The 22,621-nt window shown below is 36.4% G+C and overlaps 1 protein-coding gene across 18 annotated transcripts in view; it reads right to left on the bottom strand.

Moving 5' to 3' along the window:
• The window catches only part of SCAPER (S-phase cyclin A associated protein in the ER), a 491,770-nt gene that overhangs the window by 360,967 nt on the left and 108,182 nt on the right, over positions 1-22,621 (bottom strand). For 17 of the 18 annotated variants that reach the window (XM_055088136.1, XM_028495131.2, XM_024128925.3 and 14 more), the window contains exons 6-7: positions 11,274-11,374; positions 6,904-7,020 (exon numbers count right to left, since the gene is read on the bottom strand). In XM_055088136.1, the coding sequence (XP_054944111.1) occupies positions 6,904-7,020; positions 11,274-11,374 (218 nt within the window). The remainder of the gene's footprint in view (positions 1-6,903; positions 7,021-11,273; positions 11,375-22,621) is intronic. The other variant, XM_055088141.1, reaches the window with a different exon arrangement.

Raw genomic sequence — 22,621 nt, 5'->3', positions numbered from 1 at the left:
TAGGAGGAAGGGAGATGCAAGAGGGAAGAGATATGGGAACATATATATATTATAACTGATTCACTTTGTTATAAAGCAGAAACTAACACACCATTGTAACAATTAACATACAAGAGAATCCCCATAAGGTTAACAGCTGATCTTGCAGCAGACACTCTGCAAGCCAGAAGAGAGTGGCAGGACATATTTAAAGTGATGACAAGGAAAAACCCACAACAAAGATTACTCTCCCCAGCAACGATCTTATTCAGATTCGACAGAGAAATTAAAACCTTTACAGACAAGCAAAAGTTAAAAGAATATGGTAATAGGAACATACATATCGATAATTACCTTAAATATAAATGGATCAAATGTTCCAACCAAAAGATACAGACTGGCTGAATGGATACAAAAACAAGAAACGTATATATGCTATATACAAGGGACCCACTTCAGACCTAGAGACACATACAGACGGAAAGTGAGGGGTTGGACAGATATATTCCATGCAAATGGAAAAAAAAAGAAAGCTGGAGTAGCAATCCTCATATAAGACAAAATAGACTTTAAAATAAAGACTATTACAAGAGACAAAAAAGGCCACTACATAATGATCAAGGGATAAATCCAAGAAGATATAACAATTGTAAATATTTGTGCACCCAACACAGGAGCACCGCAATATATAAGGCAAATGCTAACAGCCCACCAAGAAGATATAACAATTGTAAATATTTGTGCACCCAACACAGGAGCACCGCAATATATAAGGCAAATGCTAACAGCCATAAAAGGGGAAATTGACAATAACACAATAATAGTAGGGGAATATACCACCCCACTGCCACCAATGCACAGATCATCCAAAATGAAAATATATAAGGAAACAAAAGCTTTAAATGACACATTAAATAAGATGGACTTAATTGACATTTATAGGACATTCCATCCAAAAACAACAGAATACACTTTCTTCTTAAGTGCTCAAGGAACACTCTCTAGGATAAATCATATCTTGGGTCACAAATCAAGCCTTGGTAAATTTAAGAAAATTGAAATTGTATCAAGTATCTTTTCTGACCACAACGCTATATGACTAGAAATCAATTACAGGAAAAAAAAACTGTAAAAAATACAAACACATGGAAGCTACACAGTACACTACTAAATAACCAACAGATCACTGAAGAAATCAAAGAGTAAATCAAAAAATACCTAGAAACAAACGACAATGAAAACACAATGACCCAAAACCTAGGGGATGAAGCAAAAGCAGTTCTAAGAGGGAACTTTATAGCAATACAATCCTAGCTCAAGAAACAAGAAACATCTCAAATAAACAACATAATCTTACACCTAAAGCAATTAGAGAAAGAAGAACAAAAAAACCCCAAAGTTAATAGAAGGAAAGAAATCATAAGGATCAGATCAGAAATAAATGAAAAAGAAATAAAGGAAACAATAGAAAGATCAATAAAACTAAAAGCTGGTTCTTTGAGAAGATAAACAAAATTGATAAACCATGAGCCAGACTCATCAAGAAAATATGGAAGAAGACTCAAATCAACAGAATTAGACATGAAAAAGCAGAAGTAACAACTGACACTGCAGAAATACAAAAAATCATGAGATTAGTACAAGCAACTATATGCCACTAAAACAGACAACCTGAAAGAAAAGGACAAATTCTTAGAAAAGCACAACCTTCCGAGACTGAACCAGGAAGATATAGGAAATATAAACAGACCAATCACAAACAATGAAATTGAAACTGTGATTAAAAATCTGGCAATAAACAAAAGCCCAGGATCAGATGGCTTCACAGGTGAATTCTAGAGAATTCATTTAGAGAAGAGCTAATAACACCTATCCTTCTCAAACTCTTCCAAAATATAGCAGAGGGAGGAACACTCCCAAGCTCATTCTACAAGGCCACCATCACTCTGAAACCAAAACCAGACAAAGATGTCACAAAAAAAGAAAACTACAGGCCAATATCACTGATGAACATACATGCAAAAATCCTCAACAAAATACTAGCAAGCAGAATCCAACAGCACATTAAAAGGATCATATACCATGATCAAGTGGAGTTTATCCCAGGAATGCAAGGATTCTTCAATATATGCAAATCAATCAATGTGATACACCATAATAATAAATTGAAGGATAAAAACCATATGACCATCTCAACAGATGCAGAAAAAGCTTTCGACAAAATTGAACACCCACTTATGATAAATACGCTCCAGAAAGCAGGCATAGAGGGAACCTACCTCAACATAATAAAGGCCATATATGACAAACCCACAGCAACATGGTTCTCAACGGTGAAAAACTGAAACCATTTCCTCTAAGACCAGGAACAAAACAAGGTTGCTGACTCTCACCAAGATTGTTCAACACAGTTTTGGAAGTTTTAGCCACAGCAATCAGAGACAAAAAAGAAATAGAAGGAATCCAAATCCGAAAAGAAGAAGTAAAACTGTCACTGTTTGCAGATGACATGACACTATACATAGAGAATCCTAAAGATGCTACCAGAAAACTACTAGAATTAATCAATGAATTTGGTAAAGTAGCAGGATAAAAATTAATGCACACAAACCTTTTGCATTCCTATACACTAAGATGAAAAATCTGAAAGAGAAATTAAGGAAACACTCCCATTTACCACTGCAACGAAAAGAATAAAATACCTAGGAATAAATCTACCTAAGGAGACAAAACATCAGTATGTGGAAAACTATGAGACACTGATGAAAGAAATTAAAAACGATACAAACAGATAGATATAGCATGTTCTTGGACTGGAAAAATCAACATTGTGAAAATGACTATACTACCCTAAGCAATCTACAGATTCAATGCAATCCCTATCAAACTACCAATGGCATTTTACACAGAATTAGAACAAAAAATTGAACAATTTGTATGGAAACACGAAAGACCCCAAATAAACAAAGCAATCTTGAGAAGGAAAATCGGAGCTGGAGGAATCAGGCTACCTGACTTCAGACTATACTACAAAGCTACAGTAATAAAGACAGTATGGTACTAGCACAAAAATAGAAATACAGATCAATGGAACAGGATAGAAACCCCAAAGATAAACCCACGCACATATGGTTACCTTATCTTTGAGAAAGGAGGAAAGAGTATACAATGTAGGAAAGACTGCCTCTTCAATAAGTGGTGCTGGGAAAACTGGACAGCTACATGTAAAAGAATGAAATTAGAACACTTCCTAACACCATACACAAAAATAAACTCAAAATGGATTAAAGACCTAAATATAAGGCCAGACTCTATAAAACTCTCAGAGGAAAACATAGGCAGAACACTCTATGACATAAATCACAGCAAGATCCTTTTTGACCCACCTCCTAGAGAAATGGTAATAAAAACAAAAATAACAAATGGGACCTAATGAAACTACAAAGCTTTTGCACAGCAAAGGAAACCATAAATAAGACAAAAAGACAACTCTCAGAACAGGAGAAAATATTTGCAAATGAAGCAAGTGTCAAAGGATTAATCTCCAAAATGTACAAGCAGCTAATGCAGCTTAATATTAGAAAAACAAACAACCCAATCCAAAAATGGTCAGAAGACCTAAATAGACATTTCTCCAAAGCAGATATATAGATTGTCAACAAACAGATGAAAGGATGCTCAACATCACTAATCATTAGAGAAATGCAAATCAAAACTACAATAAGGTATCACCTCACACCAGTCAGAATGGCCATCATCAAGAAATCTACAAACAATAAATGCTGGAGAGGGTGTGGAGAAAAGGGAACCCTCTTGCACTGTTGGTGGGAATGTAAATTGATACAGCCACTATGGAGAACAGTATGGAGGTTCCTTAAAAAACTAAAAATAGAACTACCATATGACCCAGCAATCCCACTACTGGGCATATATGCTGAGAAAACCATAATTCAAAAATAGTCATGTACCACAATGTTCACTGCAGCTCTATTTACAATAGCCAGGACATGGAAGCAACCTATGTGTCGATCGACATATGAAATGGAAAACGAAGATGTGGCACATATATACACTGGAATATTACTCAGCCATAAAAAGAAAAAGAAATTGAGTTATTTGTAGTGGTGGATAGACCTAAATTCTGTCATACAGAGTGAAATAAGAAAAACAAACACCGTATGCTAATGCATAAATATGGAATCTATAAAAAGAAAGGTCTGATGAACCTAGCGGCAGGATAGGAATAAAAACGCAGATGTATAGAATGGACTTGAGTACGTGGGGAATGGGAAGCGTAAGTTGGGACGAAGTGAGAGAGTAGCACTGACATATATACACTACCAAATGTAAAATAGATAGCTAGTGGGAAGAAGCTGCATAGCACAGAGAGATCAGCTCAGTGCTTTGTGACCACCTAGAGGGGTGGGATAGGGAGGATGGGAGGGAGATGCAAGAGGGAGCGGATATGGGGATATATGTATACATATAGCTGATTCACCTCGTTATACAGCAGAAGCTAACACACCATTGTAAAGCAATTATACTCCAATAAAGATGTTAAAAAATATTTTTAACACATTGAAAATCTAATAATATAAGTATATGCAAGGTTCAGCAGTAACAAGAGATAAAAATGACCATGACATGGTGGAGTGGGGTCGGCAGTGAGGGGAGCAGTAAGAAGTCATGAAGAAAGGGTAAGTTTTAACAGAAGAAAGATAACTGACCAAGTAAACTACTCACCAATCCTCACACTACACATCAAATGTTAAGACTCACTCTAAAGAACTAAAGTCCAAACAAATTTTTGTCTTTAAAAACAAATTTTGCCATGGAAAGTTAAGGAAAACAACAGTGATGACTGTGATGAACAATATCATAGCTGACAGAGCTGTGAATAGCATTTTGGGCAAACAGGGGCTACCTTAACAGGAAAAGTTGGAGAATGAGAAGTCCCTAGGGGGCTTTGAAAAGCTCCCATATATTCCTGGAAATGAAGAAGGCCCCACACATGTGCAGGGTTGTGTGCAATCCCAGGAAAAATCAGGGAAGGCCCTAATCTCTCACCTCTGACTGACCTTGAGGCTCTGAGGAAGCAGGAACTGACAGTAAAGGCAGAATTGTAAACTCCAGAGCACCGAAGACATAGTGATCACATGTAAGACCAGACAAGAGCTAGGAGATTTACTGGTTCAAGGTGATTTACTGATTCAAGGCATTTAAGGAAACCTCTGTCAAATCATTAGTTGACAAGTAAGATAACTGAGCAGAGACTTTAGTGACTACACATGACAAAGAACATAGACTTCAGAAAACTAGTTCAAGGAAGTCACTAAACAAACAAATAGTAATAAAACCACCACCAGTAAACAGCCACAACAACAAATCCTGGAAAGGGTAGCAATCTGATCCCCAGAGCTGTCGTATTATATTATTTAAAATATCCCATTTTTAACAAAAAACAAATAAGATATGCAAAGAAACAGGAAGGTATGGCTTACTCACAGACACACAAAAAGAACAGTAACTGAAAGAGGTCCTCAAGGAAGCCTGAACTTTGGACTTACTAGACAAAGACTTTACATGAGCTATTATAAATATGTTCAAATAATATCTAAAAACAAAAGGCAACCACATCTAAAAATAAAATATGATAATGTTTCATCAAATACAAAATATCAATAAAGAGAGATTAAATATAAAAAAGAACTACATAGATGTTCTGGAGTTGAAAAGTACAATAATGGACGTGAAAAATTCACCAGAGGGGCTCAACAGCATAACTGAGCTTGCAAAATAAAAAAATAGCAAATTTGAAGAGAGGTAAAGTGAGACTATCTAACCCAAGAAACACAAAGAAAAAAGAATGCAGACATTTGAACAGAGTCTCAAAGACCTGTGGAACACCATCATGAGTACCAGCACAGGTATAGTGGGATTCCCAGAGGAGAGAAAGGGACAGAAGGAATATCTGCAGAAATAACGGACAAAAACTTCCCAAATTTGATGAAAAACATTCATCTACAAATCCAAAAAGCTCAACAAATCTGAAGTAGGATAAACTCAGAGATCCACACCTAAATACATCATAGTCAAACTACTGAAAACCAAAGACAAAGAGAGAATTCTGAGAGCAGCAAGAGAAAACTGAGGCATCTCATGAAAGGATTCCCAATAAGAATAACAGTTTATATCTCACCGGAAGCCATGGAAGCCAGAAGGCAGTGAGAGGACATAGTCAAAGTGCTAAAAGAAAAAGACTCTCAACCAAGAATTCTATGCACAGCAAAACTATCCTTCAAAACCTGAAGAATAAGATATTCTCAGATAAACAAACACTGAGAAAAAATGTCACTAGCAGACCTGCCCAATAAGATATATTAAAGGGAGTTTTTCTGGTTGAAATGATAGGACACTAGACAGTAACTTGAATCCACATGAAGAAATAAAGAGGACCACTAAAAGTAACTACATAGGTAAATTCGAAAGACAATACAAACTTATTTTTTCTTGTAACCCCTTTTCTTCTCGTATGTGATATAAAAGTCAACTGCATAAAACAATAATTATAAAACTGTGTTGATGAGATTATAATGTATAAAGATGTAATCCATATGATAATATGGATAACACAGTTTACAATATATTTAGATCATTTGTTGTTACAAATCATTTAGCATGTAATATGTTTATGAGTTTTAATTTTTGGATCCTAATTATGTTTGAATATATAACATTTCCTGAAACTTAAACTTTACTCTCCTGGATTTTTTTAACTTTTTATTCAAACAATTTCATACATAAACAAAAACATATACATGGATATATTTATAGTGAAATACCAGTTTTATAATACTATATCACCCACAAAAAAATTATTTACTGTAATGCAAGCCTCAGTAGGCTTTTTTGAGTTCATCTCACCCAAAATTTAAGCTTCTTCGAGCATTTGACGTTACACTTATTCTATCTGTTGACGGACTTGGAATCACATGACGTCCTGGGGACATCTTCTTTACTTCCCATGCCAATGAAGTTGGTCTGCCAATTCAAGACATACAGCAGATTAACAGAGAAAAGGGGTGGCAGGGGAAGGGTAATCTAATCTTTTCTCTTGGTTGTTAGTGCATGAAAACATAAGCAGGTCACAATTTTTCCCCAGTGCATTGTTTTCCAGAAAGTTACCATATTACCAGTAAGTAATCCCAGATGATGCATGGTCCAGGATTTTCCACCCACTACAGCATAGCAACATAAGCGTAATTATCTAAAAAAGGGCTATGGGGTTACAAAGACAGGATATAAACTACTTATATTTTAAAAGCTTCCATACACCCAGCTAAAAACACATTAAAAAGGCAATGGTACTAATTCTGGCTGCTTGTGTCTAATATCCTTGGAGAGCTAAGTGTGTAGAACTGAGATCAGACAGAAATACAGTGGTGAGGGTTAAAATGTAGAATACACAGGAAAATATGAAGTCTTCGTCCTCTACCTCTTAATCACCCGTGAGAGTGACATCATAGACATTTCACTGCTCTTTGCTATAAAAGCTAACTATTCCTCCTTCTTCACTGGCCCCACAACCAATCAGTTGATAGGATGCACAATCTCTACTAAAATGTTTTTTCCGAAGCAACATCTTCTTTATCCTTAATGCCCTCACAGTCAGACCTCCATAACTCCCCAAATCTGCTTGCCTCTTACTTTCCATTTAATCTAGTGATTGTGATTTTTTTCTCATTAAAAAGTGAAATTTATTGTTAGAAAACAAGAAAATTCAGATAGATGATTATCCAAATAAAGTCTAAAGCTTTTGATAATTTATTGCTAAATCGCCTTTCAGAAAGGTTGTAACAAATTACACTTCCACCAGATGAAAAGTGCCCATTTTACTTTAACCTTGCCAACAGTTGGTATCTTGTCTTAAAATTTTCGTTGGCTTGTGAAAGAGACAGCATTGCTTGCAAAGTCTAGAATATTTACTATCTGGCACTTTACAGAAAAAGTCTGCTGACTCCTGTGCTAGAGTTTCAGTCTTTGATGAGTTCTTTTGCCTACAAGGATTTCAATAAAGATGTTTAGTTGAAAAAAAAAAATTCACTGGCAAAATGGTATTTGCTTTTGTTTTTTAAATTATAATCCATTTACTATCATTACAAGTGAGGCTGAACTCTTTTACCAGTCATTTAAATTTCATCTTTTGGGATTTGTACATTGGTATCTACTGCCCATTTTATCCACTGGGATTTGCATCATTTTCTAATTGATTTGCAATCATTTACTACTACTACTATTATTATTACTATTATGGCTACAAATCTTGTCACATAGATGACATAACTGTTTCACTTGTAATTATATTTTTATGTAGAAAGGCATATTTTCTTCCTGTTAAATCAAGCCTATCGATATTTTCCTTTGTGCTTTTTGCCTTTGTCTTACAAAGTCCTTACCCACAATAAAAATATATAAATATTTATCTATATTTTCTTTTCTAAGTATGTACAACTTCAGTTTTTACATTTACATTTCAAGTCTGGGTGAAATAAATTTTGATGCATGATTTGAGGAATGAAAGATGGATAATGCCATCTACAGGAAATTTAAGGTTGCTTTCTATATCTGGGAGCTGCCTCAGGAGGCAAAAAGGAGAAATGCTGATAAGTGCTTAAGTTAAAAGAGTTGCCTCAGGGCTTCCCTGGTGGCACAGTGGTTAAGAATCCACTTGCCAATGTAGGGGACACGTGTTCGAGCCCTGGTCCAGGAAGATCCCACATGCTGTGGAGCAAAGAAGCCCGTGCACCACAACTACTGAGCCTGTGCTCCAGAGCCCACAAACCACAACTACTGAAGGCCACATGCCGCAACTACTGAAGCCCGCGTGGCTACAGCCTGTGCTCTGCAACAAGAGAAGCCACCACAGTGAGAAGCCCGCGCACCACAATGAAGAGTAGCCCACGCTCGCCGCACTAGAGAAAGCCCGCACACAGCAATGAAGACCCAACACAGCCATAAATAAATACCCAATGCAGCCATAAATAAATAAATAAATAAATAAATAAATAAATGAATAAATGAATAAATAAATAAATAGTTGCCTCAAGTATATTTTTGTATGACATGAATAGCTGTTGGACTTGGCCTCACAAGCTTTCTCAATACAATCTTCAACATAGCCATTGTTAGCTTGGAGTTTGCAAGCAAGAAAATTAAAAAATCTAGTTAGCTTTTTAATGCACTAATGGTTATATTACAGACCCTTTTTGGATATAAGGAACAGGAACTCCATCAAGTTAAATAAAAAAGAAAAAAGTAATAAAGACTTATTGTAAGGATATGAACTGTAAAATGTCAAGGACATCCTCAAGGTGGCTCATGATTAGGGCTGGAAGAGGCAGGCTTTAAAGCAATACTCTTAAACTCTCAAAGACAACATGATTTCTCTCATTTCTGCCTCTCTCTGTACATCTATTCCATTTTCTTTGAAACTGCTTTCCTCTGCTTATCTTTACAAGGGCAAAATAGTCACCAATCACAAATCAGCGTGATGATCTCTTAACTTGGTTCAACCCAGTGAAGGAATGTACCCCCCACCCCTGCCCAATCTAATCACCTATTACCAAGGGGTAAAGACGAAACTGCTTGTTACAAAGACAACTAGGCTTGACCCACCCAGGGACAGAGTAAAAAATTTTCATTGTGAGAAAAAAATATTAAAAGGATCAACATATCATGGCTTCCTTGAATTTGGTTTCCTGGGAATCAAGACTTCCTGGATTTGTCTCTTGGGATTCCTTCACCCTCTTGATTTCCCCCTGGGGCTGATACACTAGGATGGGATAAAAGATACGTTCTCTATAGGATGGTTCCACTCACTGAGACTGAACCAAGGTTAAATCTAAGGGAAAGAGGCAGCCTAGGCCTGTTTTCTCTGGGTAAAAAGGCATCATTGTAGCTCCATATGAACTGACCCATTTCACAAGGGCTTGGTTTCACTTTTAAGTCTAAATGAAATAGTAAATTGTTCTTTTGCCTTTGCACATAACCAAAATGATACTAAATCCAGTTGGATTACCTATCTCTGGAATATCTCTCAACTCTCCCTAGTGCCTTTACTCTAGTCTGAGTAGCCACCATCTATAAACTATACTGATGAACCTCAACCTTCCCACACTACAGCCAGAAAGATCTTTTAAAAACGCAAGCCTGGTATGTAGTTTCCTTACTTAAGAACCTTTACAGCTCAAAATAAAGTCTAAGGTTTTTATCATGTCTACAGAGTCCTACATAATCTGGTCTCACTCTACCTCTCTAGGTTCCTCTCATGCCACTTTTCCCCTGCTCTCTTCACTCCAGCCCTTCTAAACTCTAAATTCTTGACTACACTGTGCTCTCTTCCACCTCCAGGATATCATATACCATCACCTCTACCTGGAATTACCCTTTTCTTCTCTCCTTGTCAAGCTAACTGCTTCTTGATATTTCTGCCTCACTTAAATGTAACCTCCTCCTCCTTGGGGAAGCCCTCCTGGACTTAACAAACTGCATGATGGTAAGTTTTCTTATACTTCCAAAGTATACTACATTTCTTTTGGATGACACTTTGTACACTGTTTCCTGTCAATGCACTGTGCACTTCATGAGGGCGGGGACTATGTCTGTTTTCTTCACCACAATAGTCCCAGAGCCTGACACATAGCACTCAGATGTTGTGTGCTGATTCCAAATGAAGCTTTCTAAAATATCTCTAATCTCTCATTATTCCCCTAATTTCATCAATTTTCCTCACTGCCTACTATATTAAGAAGAAATACTATACCTTTCCCTACATTGCTGTCACTTCACACACTCTGCACTTCTATACCTATCCTTATTCCCTTCATCTGAAAGGCCAACCACTTTGTTAAAATCCATCACTTTCTTTAAACACTTCTGTATTTTCTATGAAATCTTTCCTGATCTATCCCCCAAAAGAAATATGACCCTGTCTTTCACTGAACATCTATAATAGTTTTTCATAGTAGTAAGTTCTATTTTATTCGACCCTTAGACTGAAAATTCATGAAAGGAGTAAATGTATCATATTAGGCAATTAAATTTCTGTACCAGATAAAAGTGCATTGTACTGGTAGGTACCCGATAAATACTTGTTACTGAACTTGAGAAATGCAGCTCCCAACTTTAAGATTTTTACAAGTTTCAAACTAAGCTGAGATCAAGTTCACTGTCAATTTTAATAATTGTTTTTGAATCTCCTGTCTGCTATAAATATAAAGACCAGAATTCATTACCTGCTTTGAGCATCTGTCTTCTCTAGCTTTTCCTGAAGTTGAATCCAGTCAATCAATGCTTTGAAATCTCTCACATAGTTATCCAGCATCATTAGCACCTCCTAATTCAAAACAAACAACAAACATTAGATTCCATTCTGAAACTAAAGAGTTTCAAGAAAAAATTTTAGAGTAAAAGACTTAGGAATTAATATTTTTTACACTATATATACTCCTCATTGAGGAAGCAGCAAAACCTACTGATATTTTTTTGAGGGGGGGTTGTTTTATTTTCATTCTCACTCTTTGTTAAGAAATTAGGTGAAGCTGACAGTCTAAAGACCAAGAAATGGTACTGATATTCCTTCTCAAGACTTTCTCAACTGACCATTCTTTTAACCTTTTTTTACTGTTAAATTTAATAAACAGTAAAGTGCACAAAACATAAATGTGCACATGAAAAGATGCTCAACATCACTAATTATTAGAGAAATGCAAAGCAAAACTACGAGGTACCACCTCACACTGGTCAGAATGGCCATCATTACAAATTCTACAAACAATAAATGCTGGAGAGGGTGTGGAGAAAAGGGAAGCCTCCTGCACTGTTGGTGGGAATGTAAATTGATACAGCCACTATGGAGAACAGTATGGAGGTTCCTTAAAAAACTAAAAATAGAGCTACCATATGACCCAGCAATCCCACTCCTAGGCATGTATCCAGAAAAAAACATAATTCGAAAGGATGCATGCACCCTGATGTTCACTGCAGCACTATGTACAACAGCCAGGACATGGAAGCAACCTAAATGGCCATCGACAGAGGAATGAATAAAGAAGATGTGGTACATATATACAATGGAATATTACTCAGCCATAAAGAGGAACAAAATAATGCCATTTGCAGAGACGTGGATGGACCTAGAGATTGTCATAGAGTGAAGTAAGTCTGAAAGAGAAAAATATTGTATATTAATGCATATACGTGGAATCTAGAAAAATGGTAGAGATGAACTTATTTGCAAAGCAGAAATAGAGTCACAGATGTAAAGAACAAACCTACGGTTACCAATGGGGGAAGGAGGGGTGGAATGAATTGGGAGATTGGGACTGACATATATACACAACTATGTATGAAATAGATAAATAATGAGAAACTACAGTATAGCACAGGGAACTCTATTCAATGCTCTGTGGTGACCTAAATGGGAAGGAAATCTAAAACAGCATGGATATATGTATATGTATGACTGATTCATTTTGCTGTACAGCAAGAAACTAACACAACATTGTAAAGCAACTATACTCCAATAAAAAAATTTTTAAAACAAACATAAATGTACAGATAAATTATTTCAAAGCAAGGACCCATGCAACCACCACCCAGGACAAAAAATTTATTAATATCAGTCTCTAGAAGTTCCCTGATGTCCCTCTCCGAATCACTATTCCACCCCTGTTCCAAAGTAACCACTGCTTTGACTTATAATAGTTTAATTTTGCCTGATTTTGAAATTCACATAAATGAACACATAGAGTATGTATTACTTTGTGGCTTCTTTTGTACGTTTACCACATTCATTCATATTGCATTATTCATTTACTGACACTGTCCAAGGCCACTACTAAATAGTATTCTAATGTATTAATATTGGGTTAGCCAAAAGGTTCATTCGGGTTTTTCCGTAAGATGGCTCTAGTAGCACTTAGTTGTCTTTAACTTCATTCAAAACAATTTTGTTAGACTGTATGTGACAGCTGTCATATCAGTGTGCATTTTAAAAAACACATCAAAACTGGTGAATTTTTGTGTAGCCATTTCAATACTGAAGATGGAAGAAAAAAAGCAACATTTTCGGCATTTTATGCTTTATTATTTTAAGAAAGGTAAAAACGCAACTGAAACACAAAAAAAGATCTCTGCTGTGTATGGAGAAGTTGGCTGATGAAACGTCAAAAGTGGCTGATGAAACGTGTCAAAAGTGTTTTGCGAAGTTTCATGCTGGAGATTTCTCACTGGATGATGCTCCACGGTCGGGTAGACCAGTTGAAGCTGATAGCAATCAAATCGAGACATTCGTTGAGAACAATCAGTTATACCACGTGGGAGATAGCCAACATACTCAAAATATCGAAATTGAGTGCCAAAAATCATTTGCAGCAGCTTGGTTATGTTAATCGCTTTGATGTTTGGGTTCCACATAACTTAAGCAAAAAAAACCTTCTTGACCATATTTCCACATGCGATTCTCTACTTAAATGTAATGAAAACATTCCATTTTAAAACAGATGAAAAGTGGATACTGTACAATAATGTGCAACGGAAGAGATCGTGGGACAAGTGAAATGAACCACCACCAACCACACCAAAGGCTGGTCTTCAACCAAAGAAGGTGATGTTGTGTATATGGTGGAATCAGAAGGGAGTCCTCTATTATCCTCCTTCCGGAAAACCAAACAAGTAATTCCAACAAGTACTGCTCCCAATTAGACCAACTGAAAGCAGCACTTGACGAAAAGCGTCCAGAATTAGTCAACAGAAAACATGTAATCTTCATCAGGATAATGCAAGACCGCATGTTTCTTTGATGACTAGGCAAAAACTGTTACAGCCTGTCTGGGAAGTTCTGATTCATCCACTGTATTCACCAGACATTGCATCTTCAGATTTCCATTTATTTCGTCTTTACAAAATTCTCTTAATGGAAAAAATTTCAATTCCCTAGAAGACTGTAAAAGGCACCTGGAACAGCTCTTTGTTCAAAAATATAAAAATAGTTTTGGGAAGATGGAATTATGAAGTTGCCTGAAAAATGGCAGAAGGTAGTGGAACAAAAGGGTGAATACGTTTTTCAATAAAGTTCTTGGTGAAAATGAAAAATGTGTCTTTTATTTTTACTTAAAAAGCAAAGATGGGGGGCTTCCCTGGTGGCGCAGTGGTTGAGAGTCCGCCTGCCGATGCAGGGGACACGGGTTCGTGCCCCGGTCTGGGAGGATCCCACATGCCGCAGAGCGGCTGGGCCCGTGAGCCATGGCCGCTGAGCCTGCGCGTCCAGAGCCTGTGCTCCGCAACGGGAGAGGCCACAACAGTGAGAGGCCTGCATACCGCAAAAAAAAAAAAAAAAAAAGCAAAGATGGGACTTCCCCGGTGGTCCAGTGGTTAAGACATCGCCTTCTAAATGCAGAGGGTGTAGCTTCACTCCCTGGTCAGGGAGCTAAGATCCCACATGTCTTGCAGCCAAAAAACCAAAACATAAAAACAGAAGCAATATTGTAACAAATTCAATACAGACTTTAAAAATGGTCCACATGCAAAAAAATCTTAAAAAAAAAAACAAAACCGAAGGCACTTTTAGCCAACCCCAAATTTATTTATCCAGTTTATTGGTTGGTATTCATTTTAATATTTATTTATCCAATATTTACCGAATCTAATGTTGATGAAGATTTAAGTGATTTCCAAATTTGGGATATTTACAAATTATATGCTGTTATTCATGCACATGTTCTATACATATGTGTATATATTTCTGTTGAGTGTATGACCAAGAGTGTAATTGTGGAGTCACAGAGTAAGCATGTGTTCCACTTTATTTATTTATTTTTTTAAGTTTATTTTATTTATTTTTGGCTGTGTCATGTCTTAGTTGCAGCACGCGGGATCTTCATTGAGGCATGCGGGATCTTTTATTGCAGCACACGGCCTTCTCTCTAGTTGTGGCATGTGGGTTTCCTCTTCTCTGGCTGTGGCACGCAGGCTCCAGGGCTTGTAGGCTCTGTAGTTGTGGCGCACGGGTTTCAGAGCGCGTGGGCTCTGTAGTTTGTGGCATGCAGGCTTTCTAGTTGAGGCGCGAGAGCAAAGCAGTCGTGGCACATAGGCTTAGCTGCCCCATGGCATGTGGGATCTTAGTTCCCTGACCAGGGACTGAACCCGCGTCCCCTGCATGTAAGGTGGATTCTTTACCACTGAACCACCAGGGAAGTCCCAATGTTCCACTTTAGTATATAATACCAAACTGTTTTCCAAAGTGGTTGCCACACCCACCAGCAGTCTATGTGAACTCTACTTGCTGCACACCCTCACCTACACTTGGTATTGTCCATTTGGGGTCTTCTTTGTTTTTAACCTGAGCCATTCTGGTTGACGGGGTTGTAATGGTTTCATTTTACTTTTAGTATGTATTTCTCTGATTACTAATGATTCTCAGCACTTTTTCATATGCTTACTGGCCATCCTCTTTTTGTGAAGTGCCTATTCAAGACACTTCCCATTTTTCTAGAGTGTCAACTGTCTTTCTCTTTTTGATGTGTAGAAGTTCTTCACATTTTTTGGATATGTGTCTTTTGTTGATTGTATGTACAGCACATATATACTTGCCTTTTCACCCTCCTAATGGAATGGAATTTTTGATGAACAGAAATTCCTAATTTAAGGTAGTCTCATTTATGAGCCTTTCACCTAAAGACTGATGCTATTTGTATCATTTTTAAGCAATCTTTTCCTACCACAAGGTCAGGAAGATATTCCCCAAAATTATCTTTTAGAGCATGGGTCTATTTCTAGAATCTCTCCTCTGTTACACTGGTCTGTTTATCTATTCTTATACCAGTACCAAACTATCATACGTTGCTACAGCTCTAAAGTAAATCTCAAAACTCAGTAAATTCTCCAACTGTATCTTTGACTTCAAAGTTGCCTAGGCTAATTCCAGCCTTTTGCATTTCCATATAGACTTTAGAATCAGCGTGTCAATTTCTCAGGGGAAAAAATTAGAATTTTCATTGCATTTGCATTGATTCTATAGATCACCTGAAGAAAACTGACATTCTTATAACATTGTTTTTCTAGTCTATGAACAGATCTATAGCTCCATATATTTATCTTACTCAATGTGTCTCAGTAACATATTACACTTTTCTGTGTAGAGGTCTTACACATCTTTTGTTAGATTTAACCCTAAGAATAAATGGTAGTTGTTTTAAAATTTTTCTTTTTCAGTTACTGTTGATTTTTTTATTTTGAACTTGTATCCAGCAACTTTAACTCACTCAATACTTCTAATAGCTAATCTTTAGATTCTTCTGGACTTCGTAAATATATATATGTACATACATACATATATATATAATCTGTGAATAATGACATATCTATCTTTCTCCCTAAGCCTTACACCTTTTATGTCTTATTCTTGTATTCCTATGCTGGCTAAAATCTTAAGTACAAGGTTGAATAGAAATAAGGTTAGCAGCCTTTCTTGTCTCATTCACAACTGCAGAAGGAAAGCTCTCAACATTTTACCATTAAGTATGATGTCTACTCTAGAATTTTTGGAAGATTCCTTATATCAGTAAGGATGTTCCCTTTTATTCCCAGTTTGCTAGTTTTATCACGAATGGGTGTTGAATTTCATCAAATATTTTTCCTAAATCTACTGAGACTATGATTTTTCATCTTCACTCATCTAATTTGGTAAATAAAAATTTCATATTCAAATATTAAAGGAACACTGCAGGACTGGAAGGAATCTGACTTGATTGTGATGTAGTGTCCAATTTTCAAATAACCAGATTCTATACATCGCTATATGGTTTAGGACTTGTGCACTAAATTTGTGCACTCTGTACTCCAGCGTGGCCCGTATTTTCCTTTCTCATAAGTGTTTTCGTTATCAAAGTTATGCTGGAAAGAATTCTCTATTTTTCTAGGTCCTAGAAGAATTTGCATAATACTGGCATTTTCCCCTCAATTTTAACAATTGAGATATAATTGACACACCATAAAATTCACCATTTTGAATTATACAATTCAGAGTTGTGCAACATACATGCAAAGAGTTGTGCAACTATCTAATTCCAGAACATTTTCATCACCCCCAAAAGAAACCATTAGCAGTCACTCCCTTTGCTCCCCTCTCTCCAGGCTTGGAAACCACTAATCAACTTTCTGTCTCTATGGATTGGCCTGTTCTGGACATTTCATATAAACAGCATCATATAATATGTGGTCTTCTGAGCCTGGCTTCTTTTACTTAGTATAATGTTTTCAAGGTTTTTCCACCGGGTAGCATGTATCTGTACTTCATTCCTTTTTATAACTAAATAATTGCATGAATAAACACACTTGCTTATTCACTTGTCAATTCATGGATATTCAGGTTGTTTCCACTTTTTGCCTATTATGAATAATGCTTCTATGTACATTCATGTACAAGTTTTTATGTGAACACATGCTTCAGATTCTCTTGGGAGTATAACTGGAAGTGGATTTACAGGGCCATATGGTAATGCTAAGTTTAACATTTAATATTAACTACCAAACTTTTTTCCACAACAGCTGTACCATTTTACATTGTTATCAGCAATATGAGAGGGTTCTATATTCTTCATATCCTTGCCGAGATTTGCTATCATCTGACTTCTTGATTCTAGTCAACGTAAAGAGGGGTAAAGTGGTATTATTGTTGTTATTTGAAATTCCCAGATGACTAAAAATGTTGAGCATATATTCATGTCCTTATTGGACATTTGTATATCTTCTTTGGTGAAATGTTTATTCAAATTCTTTTTTTAACATAGTTATGGGAATATAATTGCTTTACAATGGTGTGTTAGCTTCTGCTTTATAACAAAGTGAATCAGCTATACATATGCATATATCCCCATATCTCCTTCCCTCTTGCGTCTCCCTCCCCCCCCCCACTATCCCACCCCTCTAGGTGGTCACAAAGCACTGAGCTGATCTCCCTGTGCTATGTGGCTGCTTCCCACAAGCTATCTATTCTACATTTGGTAGTATATATAAGTCCATGCCACTCTCTGACTTCGTCCCAGCTTACACTTCCCCTTCCGATGTCAAGTCCATTCTCTACGTCTGTGTCTTTACTCCTGTCCTGCCCCTAGGTTCTTCAAAAGCATTTTTTTTTAGATTCCATATATATGTGTTAGCATATGGTATTTGTTTTTCTCTTTCTAACTTACTTCACTCTATGAACACCATGGTACATGACTCTTTTTGAATTATGGTTTTCTCAGGGTATATGCCTAGTAGTGGGATTGCTGGGTCGTATGGTAGTTCTATTTTTACTCTTTTAAGGAACCTCCATACTGTCCTCCATAGTGGCTATATCAGTTTATATTCCCAGCAACAGTGCAAGAGGGTTCCCTTTTCTCCACACCCTCTCCAGCATTTACTGTTTGTAGATTTTTTGATGATGGCCATTCTGACTGGTGTGAGGTGATATCTCCTTGCAGTTTTGATTTGCATTTCTCTAATGATGAGTGATGTTGAGAATCCTTTCATCTGTTTGTTGACAATCTGTATATCTTCTTTGGAGAAATGTCTATTTAGGTCTTCTAGCCACTTTTGGATTGGGTTGTTTTTTGATATTGAGCTGCATGAGCTGCTTGTAAAATTTGGAGATTAATCCTTTGAGAGTTGCTTCATTTGCAAATATTTTCTCCGATTCTGAGGACTGCCTTTTCATCCAGTTTATGTTTTCCTTTGCTGTGCTAAAGCTTTTAAGTTTCATTAGGTCCCATTTGTTTATTTTTGTTTTTATTTCCATTTCTCTAGGAGGTGGGTCAAAAAGGATCTTGCTGTGATTTATGACATAGAGTATTCTGCCTATGTTTTCTTCTGAGAGTTTTACACTGTCTTGCCTTACATTTAGGTCTTTAATCCATTTTGAGTTTATTTTTGTGTATGGTGTTAGGGAGTGTTCTAATTTCATTCTTTTACATGTAGCTTTCCAGTTTTCCCAGCACCACTTATTGAAGAGGATGTCTTTTCTCCATTGTATATTCTTGCCTCCTTTATCAAAAATAAAGTGACCATATGTGAGTGGGTTTATATCTGGGCTTTGTAGCCTGTTCTATTGATCTATATTTCTGTTTTTATGCCAGTACCATACTATCTTGATTACTACAGCTTTGTAGTATAGTCTCAAGCCCAGGAGCCTGATTCCTCCAGCTCCATTTTTCTTTCTCAAGATTGCTTTGGCTATTCAGGGTCTTTTGTGTTTCCATACAAATTGTGAGTTTTTGTTCTAGTTCTGTGAAAAATGCCATTGGTAGTCTGATAGGGAGTGCATTAAATCTGTAGAGTGCTTTGGGTAGTATAGTCATTTTCACAATGTTGATTCTTCCAGTCCAGGAACATGCTATACCTCTCCATCTGTTGGTATCGTCTTTAACTTCTTTCATCAGTGTCTTATACTTTTCTGCATAAAGGTCTTTTGTCTCCTTAGGTAGGTTTATTCCTAGGAATTGTATTCTTTTTGTTGCAATGGTAAATGAGAGTGTTTCCTTAATTTCTCTTTCATATTTTTCATCATTAGTATATAGGAATGCAAGAAATTTCTGGGCATTAATTTTGTATCCTGGACTTTACCAAATTCATTGATTAGCTCTAATAGTTTTCTGGTAGAGTCTTTAGGATTCTCTATGTATAGTATCATGTCATCTGCAAAAATTGACAGCTTTACTTCTTTTCCTATTTGGATTAGTTTTATTTCTTTTCCTTCTCTGATTGCTGTGGCTAAAACTTCCAAAACTATGTTGAATAATCTTGGTGAGAGTGGGCAACCTGTCTTGTTCTTGATCTTAGTGGAAATCGTTTCAGTTTTTCACCATTGAGAACAATGTTGGCTGTGGGTTTGTCATATATGGCATTTATTATGTTGAGGTAAGTTCCCTCTATGCCCACTTTCTGGAGGGTTTTTTTCATAAATGGGTGTTGAATTTTCTCGAAAGCTTTTTCTACATGATTTGAGTTTATCATATGATTTTTATTCTTCAGTTTGTTAATATGGTATATCACATGGATTGATTTGCGTATATTGAAGAATCTTTGCATTCCTGGTATAAACCACACTTCATCATGGTGTATGATCCTTTTAATGTGCTGATGCATTCTGTTTGCTAGTATTTTGTTGAGGATTTTTGCATCTATGTTCATCAGTGATATTGGCCTGTTGTTTTCTTTCTTCGTGACATCTTTGTCTGGTTTTGGTATCAGGGTGATGGTGGTCTCATATAATGAGTTTGAGAGTATTCCTCCTCCTGCTAAATTTTTGAACAGTTTGAGAAGGAGAGGCATTAGCTCTTCTCAAAATGTTTGACAGAATTCACCTGTGAAGCCATCTGGCCCTGGGCTTCTGTTTGTTGTAGGATTTTTAATCACAGTCTCAATTTCAGTGCTTGTGATTGATCTGTTTATAGTTTCTATTTCTTCCTGGTTCAGTCTCGGAAGCCTATGCTTTGCTAAGAATTTGTCCATTTCTTCCAGGTTGTCCATTTTATTGGCACATAGTTGCTTGCAGTAATCTCTCATGATCCTTTGTATTTCTGCAGTGTCAGTTGTTACTTCTCCTTTTTCATTTCTAATTCTATTGATTTGAATCTTCTCCTGTTTTTTCTCGATGAGTCTGGCTAATGGTTTATCAATTTTGTTTATCTTCTCAAAGAACCAGCTTTTAGTTTTACTGATCTTTGCTATTGTTTCCTTCATTTCTTTTTCATTTATTTCTGATATGATCTTTATGATTCTTTCCTTCTGCTAACTTCAGGGGGGTTTTGTTCTTCTTTCTCTAAGTGCTTTAGGTGTAAGGTTAGGTTCTTTATTTGAGATGTTTCTTGAGGTAGGATTGATGTGCTATAAACTTCCCTCTTACAACTACTTTTGCTGCATCCCATTGGTTTGGGGTCGTCGTGTTTTCATTGTCTCTAGGTATTTTTTTATTTTCTCTTTGATTTCTTCAGTGATCTCTTGGTTATTAAGTATTGTTTAGCCTCCATGTGTTTGTATTTTTTTACAGAATTTTTCCTGTAATTGATTTCTAGTCTCATAGCGTTGTGGTCGGAAAAGGTACTTGATACGATTTCTTAATTTCTTAAATTTACCAAAACTAGATTTGTGACCTAAGATATGATCTATCCTAGAGAATGTTCCAGGAGCACTTGACAAGAAAGTGTATTCTGTTGTTTTGGGATGGAATGTCCTATAAATATCAATTGAGTCCATCTTATTTAATGTATCATTTAAAGCTTGTGTTTCCTTATTTATTTTCATTTTGGATGATCTATCTATTGGTGAAAGTGGGGTGTTAAAGTCCCCTACTATGATTGTTACTGTCAATTTCCTCTTTTATGGCTGTTAGCATTTGCCTTATGTATTGAGGTGCTCCTTCGTTGCATGCATAAATATTTACAATTGTTATAGCTTCTTCTTGGATTGATCCCTTGATCCTTATGTACTGTCCGTCTTCGTTTCTTGTAATAGTCTTAAAGTCTATTTTGTCTGATATGAGAATTGCTACTCCAGCTTTCTTTTGATTTCCATTTGCATGGAATATCTTTTTCCATCCCCTCACTTTCAGTTTGTATGTGTCCCTAGGTCTGAAGTGGGTCTGTTGTAGACAGCATATACATGGATGTTGTTTTTGTATCCATTCAGCTAGTCTATGTCTTTTGGTTGAAGCACCTAATCCATTTACATTTAAGGTAATTATCGATATGTATGTTTCTATTACCATTTTCTTAATTGTTTTGGGTTTGTTATTCTAGGTGTTTTCCTTCTCTTGTGTTTCCTGCCTAGAAAAGTTCCTTTTGCATTTGTTGTAAAGCTGGTTAGGTGGTGCTGAATTCTCTTAACATTTCCTGTCTAAAGGTTTTAGTTTCTCCGTCAAATCTGCATGACATGCTTGCTGTGGAGAGTAATCTTGTTTGTCGTTTTTTCCCTTTCATCACTTTAAATATGTCCTGCCACTCCCTTCTGGCTTGCAGAGTTTCTGCTGAAAGATCAACTGTTAACCTTATGGGGATACCCTTGTAGATTATTTCTTGTTTTTCCTTGCTGGTTTTAATATTTTTCTGTGTTTTTAATTTTTGATAGCTTGATTAATATGTGTCCTGGCCTGTTCTCCTTGGATTTATCCTGTATGGGACTCTCTGTGCTTCCTGGACTTGAGTAACTACTTCCTTTCCCATATTAGGGAAGTTTTCAACTACAATCTCCTCAAATATTTTCTCAGTCCCTTTCTTCTTTTCTTCTTCTGGGACCCCTAAAATTCGAATGTCGGTGCATTTAATGTTGTCTCAGAGATCTCTGAGACTGTCCTCAATTCTTTTCATTCTTTTTTCTTTATTCTGCTGTGCGGTAGTTATTTCCACTATTTTATCTTCCAGGTCACTTCTCTGTTCTTCTGCCTCAGTTACTCTGCTATTGCTTCCTTCTAGAGAATTTTTTATTTCATTTATTGTGTTGTTCATCATTGTTCGTTTGCTCTTTAGTTCTTCTAGGTCCTTATTAAACGTTTCTTGTATTTTCTTCATTCTGTTTCCAAGATTTTGAATCATCTTTACTATCATTA

Source organism: Physeter macrocephalus, chromosome 11, assembly GCF_002837175.3.
Source record: "Physeter macrocephalus isolate SW-GA chromosome 11, ASM283717v5, whole genome shotgun sequence".
NCBI classification, from domain to species: Eukaryota; Metazoa; Chordata; class Mammalia; order Artiodactyla; family Physeteridae; genus Physeter; species Physeter macrocephalus.
This window is presented reverse-complemented; position numbering and strand designations above follow the sequence as displayed.